This window comes from Tupaia chinensis, unplaced genomic scaffold (assembly GCF_000334495.1).
Source record: "Tupaia chinensis unplaced genomic scaffold, TupChi_1.0 Scaffold000153_1, whole genome shotgun sequence".
Lineage (NCBI taxonomy): Eukaryota > Metazoa > Chordata > Mammalia > Scandentia > Tupaiidae > Tupaia > Tupaia belangeri.
The window spans coordinates 2,105,355-2,115,457 of NW_006159624.1; the positions used below are offsets into that span (position 1 = coordinate 2,105,355).

Genomic DNA, 10,103 nt, shown 5'->3' on the forward strand with positions numbered 1-10,103 from the left:
AAGAGGTTCTCAAAAAGATTTGGCATCAGATAAAGTATCTGAAAATCTGAATATTTAAATTTTCAACGCTAGTTTCCTGATCTTATAGTCTCTTTCCAGAGAATTTGGAGTAGGACCATTCATAATCAAGGCTGGACAGCAACATCTCTTCAGCAGTGTGCAAATATATGAAGGCCAGACCAAACCTAGAGTTCAGATGTATTGGTGCCATGAATTTTAGTATATGTTCTCAGTTAAGGAAACATTCAGTCAGATAATTTGTTGGTCAGCACATCCTAAATTTTATTCAATTAATTAATTCAAATTTTTATAAATGATAAAATAGGTATCAGGTTTTAGCTGGGAACTTCATTCTTTAACAAAGGTATCAAAATGCTATCTTTAATGTCCTTAATTCCTAATTTTTATGGACTGTCAAAAAGTAACACGCTACATGAATGTGTGTGTGGGTGTAAGCCTCTAACTCATTCATGATCAACAGCAACCTCTCTCTGTAATATAATAGAACAGTAAAAAACAATATTTCTCTAATAGATCTTAATATTGGTTTTCAGTAAAAACAAATGACAATTAGATTATAATTCTCCCCTGCATGGGAACAAACATACTCATATTGTAATAAAACAGAGGGCAACTTGTAAGTAAAAAAATTACATGCAACAAAATTTAATTTCTTAGATTTTTCTAGGGAACAAAAACAAATTTCTTTTCAGTATGTCTGGCGCAACCCTCCACCCAACACACACACATACACATATTCACAGAAATATAGATATGACATTTAATGATTTGGATTTGCCTGAGTTCTGAGAACATTTTGAGAACCTATTTTGACTTAAGTACAATGTTTGTAAAGTGATTCCTCAGTTCAAAAACAGTTGCAAAAGAATTTGAAACATGAGGTGGGGGAAATAATTGAATAATGGTTTTGACATTTTAAAAAATATATAACTTTCAGATGTGAAAATTTGGTGACTTTTTAAATATAGAAATACATTAACATTTTTTCCATTTATTTATTTTCTAATTTTCCAAAAGGCAAGTGTACTCTCAAGAGAGAAACAGAGACAGAGAGTGAGAAAACACTTTCTGGGCATGCACACACACACTCGGCATTTTTATCAAGCAACTATGTATGAGTCTTGAACCACATAGTCAGCCATGTGAGATCCAGCTGCCTAACCACCAGACAATGGACTGTCCCAATATATATTTATATTTTTAAACACATACCCCCCACACACAGACACACACACACACATATACACGTCCACCATGGTTTGGTTCTGTTGAAATATGACACACATTTGCCATATCAACTGTTGTGGGGTAATATTATATAAAAATGGAGATATGGGAATGTAAAATATTTCTCTAGTAGTTGGTAGCAAGTGCTTATGTACAATAGTAATCATTAAATACAGCGATTTTTAAAATAATTACTTAACATTTTTCTTTTTCTTTTAATAGCCAAAAAGTAAACTTGGGGACATATGATAATTACATTCCAGATAAGAAAGAGTTTAAAATAATTATAAAAAGTACATGAGCACTTTTAGGGGAAAGTTAATTATACTCCATTTAAAGTTATTATATATAAAAAAAAAAACTGCCACAGAATAAAATTACTTATCAACATTTTATTTGCCAAGGAACCTTCCTCATGGGTTAAGTAAATACCATAAACATAAACTTCATTTTAGGAGCCAGCAGGTGATGTGGTGGTTAAGGTGTTGGACTCCAACATGCCAAATGATGTTCAAGTCCTGGACCCAGTGGTTTGAAAATCATGCCAGGTACACGTGCATGCATGTACAAAATCATGAGAGGAGAATGAGGAGAAGGGATTGTGGGATGGCCATTTTTCCTGGGGAGTGATTTCTCATTTTCCTTCTTGCTGTATCTCTCTGGTGAGCACATGTGTCCTATGACACAAAATATTTATATTTATGTTATTTATATTTATATATTTATATTTATATATAAAATATATGAAATGTATGTGTTTATATGTGTATACACACACACACATATATATATTTAATTTTAAATCTAGAGTATATTTGGAAAATATGTTAATTAACCTAAATTTGGACATATTAACAATTTAGAAATTATATAATCAGATAATGTTGCAGTTTAAAAGCAATGTAATACTTGGATAAACAACTTTTCATCTGCATCAGTAATCCCTTCTATTGGGACCAACAAATGGCTTAATGGTTACATCTCTCACTCCCACATAGTCAACTGCAGTTTGATTCCTGGACCCAGCAACTTAAAATTCAGGCTGGGTGCATGAACATGGGTGCCTGAAATCCTGAGAGGAGAATGGAGGAGAAGAGATTGTGATGTTGCCATCCCCTGTGGAGAAGGGGGTCATTTCTCACTTTCTGTCTCTCTGGCAAGTGCATACAGCCAGTAGCAAAAATCTCTCAAAAAAAAAAAAAAAAAAGAAAGAAAAGAAAAAAGAAACCCCTTCTATACTTCTATTGCATTCCTGATTGATTGTATCTGGCTTATAACTGGCCAAATATTGTATTACTAGGCAAAGCAAATCTATCTGATACTGAAAGATTTTACTTATCAAGTGTTTTTTCCCCTTGTTAAATAAGCTTTGATATGCTTTTCATTCTTTAATTTCCCCATGGACTCTGATACTGTCTTTAAGAGACACATGAAAAGTCTTTTTTTTTTTTCCCCACTCTCTAATTAAAACACTGTTTGTGTATTTTATCTCATTTTTTTATGAATGAGAGACAATCCCTCTAACAGAATATTGATACATTGACACACCTTCAACCTTCAGCCAACATGAGAGCATGCACATATTTGTGTCCAGTGAATTAAGAGATGTCTCCATATTTGAACTGAGAACCTTCTCTTGTGGGATTGAATTGCAGTGTGGAATTTTACCCCTGTGCCACAGTCTGTATGCAATTTTCTCTTACACATAATAATACCGTAAATATTTAAATACTTGTACAATGATTGTACATCCTCACTGGCCTGACTGGTAAGTTAAATATTCATATTCATTTTTATTATAGTTTCTAGGTAACTTCACCTCTCCATTCATCATTCTGTAGACTTTTACCAATTTTCTTCATTAAACATGCTACTTATTACAATGCAGTTTTTGGGTGTATAGCAGTTACTCTCATAGCTTGAGACATGATTACTAACTAAGGGAATGATAAATCTTGATGCTTAGATTCAATCACACATTCACTGAATATTTTAGGCCCAGCATTGTGCTATGTACTTTGGAGGCTAAAGAAGTAGATAACATATTTCTTGTTCTCAGTAGTCTCATATTCTAATAAAAAAAAAAAAACATAAAGCAAATACTTAGACTGAAAGAGACAGGAATATTTACAAGGAAGCTGTGGAACTGTTTCTTCCCCTTTATACTATAGATTATATTAGTTTCACAAAGCCCACTTTATGTAATGATATGTAAAATAGATCAAAATAGAAAAAACAACTACTTAGTTTATGTTTTTGTTTTTGTTTTTGTTTTTGTTTTCCATGATAGGGAACATGTGTACATGCCCGAGAGAGACTTAAAGAGAAAAGCTCCCTTGATGGGGTCTTGTACATTGTGTTCCTGTCCCCGGCCTTCCAACTTGTCAGGATGTTGGGCACAAGTGCATATGCTCTTATGCTTTCAGTGTTGTCTGTGGACAGGAACCCGTGGTCATCTGAGTGGCTTTCAGCATTATGTTCAGTTGTCTACTGACTGTGCCTCCAGATTAAGCCCAAAGAAAATCAATTTTATTTTCTAATAATGATAACAGACGATTGCAAACATTACCAAATAAATGAAGCCAGAATTTGAATCATTTGTTTATTTGTTCAGATGATAATGTGTTGCACTTACCTTCTATTTTAGCACTAATGGAATTCTATTTACTCCCAAATGTATGTTTTATCTGTTTTATTTTAGTCAGTGAATTAAGTAAAAAATCATGGAATCAACAACACTTTTCCCTGGCATTTCCCAAACCACCACGGCCAGGAAAAAAAAGGAGATCAAAACCTTCTCAACTGAGAGACAACACAACACCTGTAAGTACTGAATAAGATATATTGTTATAAATAACAACTAAATTTAGTCAAACAATTGTAGCTATTATTAATATATGATTATTACTAATAAGTAATTAATAAGAAACAGTAACTAATTAATAAGTAATTACTTATTACTAATAAACTTTTGAAATCATGTACAGTCATACTCTAATGTTATGGTTAGTATGTATATTCAAGAAATGTATGCCAGTCAGAGAGACTGGCTTGCTAGAATCATGAAATTACATTATACCTACTGAAATTTCACTGCTTCCTCAGTTACTGTAAAACAGAATTCAGGATTCTGAGTATTAGAAGATAAATACTTCCCAAGGAATTACCACAGGATATAAAAGTGTCCAAAGAAAAGTTTTCACAAAATGAATGCATCATCAACTCTTGCTTATTTTAGGAATTAAATCCTGTAAGTAGTCATCAACATTCTTTTCTTTCCTTTTTCAATTCATTTTTTTGAATCTTTGTTAACATTTCTATAAAAGATATCTATTTTGCTTTTACAAATATTTTATTAGGAGTTAACAACAAAATTCACCATTCTCCTCAAATCACCCTATACTTAATGTTACAGATTTCATTATTTTAGTTACCTATCTGGCAATATTCAATTTATATCCTGCCAAGAAAGAAGAGTTTTATATTTCTACCTTTAACTATTCTAATTTCCAGAAACCTTGAAAGTGACAATAGGTGGGACTGGCAGGTGGAGTAGTAGTTAAGGGGGCTGGACTCCCACATGGTTTACCACGGCTCAAGTCCAGAACCTGGCAGCTTGTTTTCTCACTTTCCCTCTTCTCTCCCTCTGTCTCTTTCTGGTCAAATTGAAAATGGCAATAATAAATAAAGTTAATAAAATATTTTTTTAAAGTGACAATAGAGATCAGTATATGCTGAGCCTAGACCTACCAGAACTTAGAGAATAACTATCAATATTTCCTGACTAAGTCTAGAAATGGAAGGTAGGCAAAATAGTCCAAGAATTCTTAAAAACACAGAGGACAATGAATAATAAACAAAGAAGACTCCTGATCATAAAGAGTTTCTGACATACCATGGGACAAAGGAAGTTCCTATCAATATTAATATAGTATTGTAAGAAATGTATAAACATACCCTAAACTGAATGTAAACCATAATTGAGGCATGACTCCCTATTAGTGAAACAAAAGGAGAAAATTAAAAAGCAGAGTAACTACTAAATTCATAATATATTCACTCTTTATCAAAACCTTAAGTCTTCATAGTTGAAATTAAAGATTAAATTTGTTCTCTGATAATAAAGACATGTAAATCACCCGCAAGTTGCTCATAATTATTTTAATTGATTTTTCAGATAATTGATGAAGAAAAACTAAGAGGAGGTCATAAACAGCCATTATGGATGCACCGTTCTTTAATGAGAATTTCTGAGCGACCATCTGTTTATTTAGCTGCCAGGAGGAAACCTCCACCAAAACCAACTCCTTCTGCCACGATGATACCTAAAGAAGCAGAAATAGGTAAGAAAGGTAAAGAAGCCCAAGATAAAGAGACAGACAAATCAGAATCAGAATCAGAATTAAAAGTTAAGAAAGACAAAGAAACTAAAGATGAAAAAGGCATTGCAAGAACAGAGTCAAGAAAAAGTAAAAAAGGTTCTAAGAAAGGTGAGGGTTCAGGGACAGAATCTGAAGGTGAAAAAGCAGATTCCAAGAAAGGTGACAAAAAGGGTAAAAAAGATTCCAAGAAAGGCAAAGATTCTGCTTCAGAATCTGAAGGCGAAAAAGCAGATTCCAAGAAAGGTGACAAAAAGGGTAAAAAAGATTCCAAGAAAGGCAAAGATTCAGCTACAGAATCTGAAGGCGAAAAAGCAGGTGCTAAGAAAGATGACAAAAAGGATAAAAAAGGTTCAAAGAAAGGCAAAGACTCAGCTCCTGCATCTGAAGATGAAAAAGCAGGTGCTAAGAAAGATGACAAAAAGGGTAAAAAAGGTGCAAAGGGTAAAGATAAAGATGCGGGTTCAGAATCTGAGGCCGAAAAACCAGAGGGAAAGAAAGGTGATGAAGCAAAGGATGCCAAGAAAGGATCAAAGAAAGACACTAAAAAAGGTAAGAAAGATGAAAAGAAAGCCGGTGCTGAAGACAGTGAAACAAAGGATGATGCCAAAAAAGATGCCAAGAAAGAGGGCAAGAAAGGGGCAAAGAAAGATTCCAAAAAAGATGCTGGCCCAGAATCTGGTGAAGCAAAGAAGGATGCAAAGAAGGATGCAAAGAAAGATGCAAAGAAAGATGCAAAAAAGGCCAAGTAGGCCTTCAATAATGACTCACACTAAAAGAGTAATTCAAAAGCATATTTGATGAAACAATTTTAGTAGTCTGTATCTGAATCTATGAATGAGAACAAAGTTTCAAACATTACTCAAAGACATTTTAAAAGTAGACAAGAATACAGAGGAAGACTTGGAAAATATTAACTAAAATACAAGAAAAAATGTTAAGAAAAATTAAGGGAGGATCTATTGAAGGACATGGAGAACACTTGTGTTAAATTTGAAGGACATAAAAGACTCAATGAAAGATTCCTAGAAGCACTCAAAAGATAACATGAAAATTAGGACTTAGAAGGTAATGACAGTGGATTTACGGATTTAAAAAAAAATTAATGAAGCCTTAAAGAATACAAGGGAGTAGATGTAACTTTAATTTGAAAAAAAATCGCAAGCCGCATCCATAGATTTAGATAATAGTAGTAATCATGAAAAAGGAAACATCTTTCAGAAAGTCTACTTTTAAGTAAATAAAATTAAAGATAGCTTTCCTTAATAATAGAAAAAGAAAGAAGAAAGAGAAAGAAGAAAGAAAGAAAGAGAGAGAGAAAGAAAGGAAGAGAGAGAGAGAGAAAGAAAGGAAGAAAGAGAGAGAGAGAGTAAGGAAGAAAAGGAAATATTATTTCCCTTACACCATCATCTCTGAAGTTTAAACATGTTTAAGCACCACCATGATTATGGTTGTTGAATGTTCCTCTTCAGGCCAATCAAAACACACTTTGGTAAGTTAGTTCTGTTTTATTTTAAGACAAATTGCCTCAAAAATAATTGAATCAACTTAAAGGTTTAAATTGACACTTACAGTTCTTGTAATCTCTCTTCAATTTACTGATTAGGTTTTTACTAGAATTTTTTCAAGTTTAGGTTTTCTCATTATATATGAAGTACATAGAAAGACTCCCATGTGAATGGAACTTTTAAAAAACATCTATGAAATGCATACTTTTTATCCATTTCTTTTCTTACCTTTTTTAGGATGAAAAAAGCAGAGAAGTGGAGCTATTTGTCTTAGAGAACTCTAGCTTATAATATATGATAATTATAACAATATTCAAAGGCTTTTAGAACAGAAAATAGTAGTCAACTTCTCTCCTTTTAAAAAAGGCTAAAACCAAAAAAATGTCCAAATTGCCAACAAATGTGAATGAGCCATATGAAAGACCTTCTTGAAAAAAATTTGCTAAAAGCCTATAAAAAGATAAATTAACCAAGATTTAACAGTGTAACAAAGTAAAACTATTTGATATTATTTCTATGTGGAAACAACTTTATATATATATATATTTTCCTTAGGTTTTGCTACAGGGTTTGTGTGTAAACCAGAGAGAGACAAAGAGAGACAGAAAGAAGGAAAATGAGAAATCACCCTCCAGGGAGAATGGCCATTACTCAATCCCTTCTCCTTCATTCTCCCTCAGGATTTTGGGCATGTACACACATGTACCTGGTGTGATTTTTAGGCCACTTAGTCTGGGATTTGAATTGCAGTAGATCATGTGGGAGTCCAGTGCTTTAACCACACTATCTGCTGGCTCCAAACTTCATATACGTACAACTGTTTTAAATTCTATTGTGACCCACAACTTCTATTAATAGGAGGGAAAATTTTTAAATGTATAAAGCAAAATGCAATACTCTTAGACTTATCAATTAGTAACAACTTACTCTTTGTTGTTGTTATGGGGCATGGAGGCTTATTATAGAGAGAGAGAAAAAAAAAAAAGTGAAAAGGCAAGATCCTGCAAGGGGATGGCCACACCACAGTCCCTTTTCCTCCTTTCTATGTACATGCACCAGACATGTGTGCCCAAAACATTCTCTCTCAGATAAACTCAACAATGTTGTAGTACTTGATAGATGATTTTCTCTAACCTTTATCTGTCATAATATAAACTCGGGGTGCAAGATAAAGCTTTTGCTTCATATTAAAAGGAAGGACTTTTATTCTATGTACTCTCAAGAGCTAGCTTCTTTTGAAAAGTCTCTATTTAGCCTGATCAATAAATATTGACTCCTGTCTTTCCTGTATTAAATACCAAGGATTAATGGCAAGAGGAACTCATGGTCCATCCACCTTGCTAATCTGGAGCCACCATCATGGCGGAGTGAAATACTGTTTCTCTAACTCTGCACTAGCTTCTCCAGAAATTTCATAATTTTTGCTCTATTTATTGTAAAAGCCTGCTCAGATTTTTAAAATTTTTCTGAAAGTGTTAACATCTCTCTGAAGACTTAGAGATTAATTTTGAATTCATTTTCCCCTCAAAATAGGAAACAATATTATTTTTTGCCCAAGAGATTTAAAAGTCTTGTTTTAGATTTAAACTTAATGTACAGTGACAGAATACTGACCATGTGACTTTACCTTTCTACTGAAATGTACCAAGGTCAACAAAATCCTCCATGAATCAAATCTAATACCCAACGAGTGCCTTTTTATCCTAGCACCTTTTCTGTTTTATCTACATTATCTACATTATTTATTCCATCTATTCTCATGACGTTATATAACATTTTTACATTGCTGAATTCTATATTTAAACCCAGTATGGACTCCACTGGTTTCAAATTCGTGTATCCAAATATTTAATTAAGGTCTTTACTTGACTGTCTTCCAGTCATCTCAAAATTAACATGCCCTGAAGAGAACGCTTGATTATCACTCCATCGAAGTCTATTTCTCTCCCAGTCTTCAACTACTGAGTAAATGGCACTGGTATCTGAACCGTGACTTAATCCAAAATTGGTGAGTCATCCCTAATTATTCCTACTTCTCTTCCAAAATAAATACTCAAATAAGTCTGCTTCACTACATTTCAAATGCTTCCACACTGAAAGTTCAATTAAACATTACTTCTCACATGGAAAGCCCAACACTCTGTCCCCTACTTGATCACTCACCACACTCCACATTTCATTTTACACACAGAAACCATCATGATCCATTGAACAAAACTTTCTAGTGTATTGATGCCACCTTTAATATAAACTTTTCTTTTGTTCTGATTTATAAAGCTCCTTATGACCTAATAACTATTTCTCTGCCCTCAAGTGGTACCACTATTCCTTTTTTCTGCAATGTTCTTGTTACAGGATTTCTTTCTGTATTTAGCATGACCATACACCTTCACACTTGTCAACTCTACTAGAACACAGTTCTCTTAGAATTTCATATTGCCAAATCTTCCAAACAATTCATTTTCAGCTCACATTTTGCATATTTGAACACTCATTTTAATTGCCACAGGATGTACACATTCACCAGAGAGAGAGAGAGAGAGAGAGAGAGACAGGGAGAAAGCACCTCCCGGTGGGGCACTGCCACACTACAATCTCTTCTTCTTCATTTCTTAATTCGGTTGGGATTTGGGGCATGCATGGACATGTGTTCAGTATGCTTTTCAAGCCCAAGGCAGAGACTTGAACTGTAGTTGGCTGTCTGAGATCAGCTCTCTTAACCACTAGGCCATAGGACCTGCCCTGGACATTTTTTAAAAGATTTGTTTTTAGAGAAGTTTAAATTCATAATAAAATTAAGCAGAAAGTATTCCTCACAGGGTCTTCACACAAGAATTTACCACCAGCTTGTGCTAGCCTCAGATCAAGGGCACATGCATGCCTAGAATATTCAGGGAGGTCTCCAAATGCAAATCTGGAACCTACCCATGTGATCAGCCTCACAGAACATGGCATTTGACTGCTGAAC

At 33.8% G+C, this 10,103-nt stretch overlaps 1 protein-coding gene and 1 long non-coding RNA gene across 3 annotated transcripts in view; both read left to right on the forward strand.

The window, feature by feature from the left end:
* Window positions 1–6,919, forward strand: part of CYLC2 (cylicin 2) — an 8,841-nt gene extending 1,922 nt beyond the window's left edge. Inside the window, exons 2-4 of the mRNA XM_006145563.1 lie at window positions 1,471–1,511; window positions 3,950–4,071; window positions 5,426–6,919. Of these exons, the coding sequence (XP_006145625.1) occupies window positions 1,471–1,511; window positions 3,950–4,071; window positions 5,426–6,379 (1,117 nt within the window). The 3' untranslated portion in view covers window positions 6,380–6,919. The remainder of the gene's footprint in view (window positions 1–1,470; window positions 1,512–3,949; window positions 4,072–5,425) is intronic.
* A 121-nt stretch (window positions 6,920–7,040) lies between these two features.
* LOC106734592 (uncharacterized) lies at window positions 7,041–10,097 on the forward strand. 2 transcript variants are annotated; one of them, XR_001370156.1, is made up of 3 exons: window positions 7,041–7,119; window positions 9,016–9,143; window positions 9,955–10,097. It is a non-coding gene; the product is annotated as an uncharacterized LOC106734592 (long non-coding RNA). The 2 variants fall into 2 exon arrangements; XR_001370157.1 differs by having other exon boundaries at window positions 7,052–7,119; window positions 8,993–9,143.
* The last annotated feature ends 6 nt before the right edge of the window (window positions 10,098–10,103 follow it).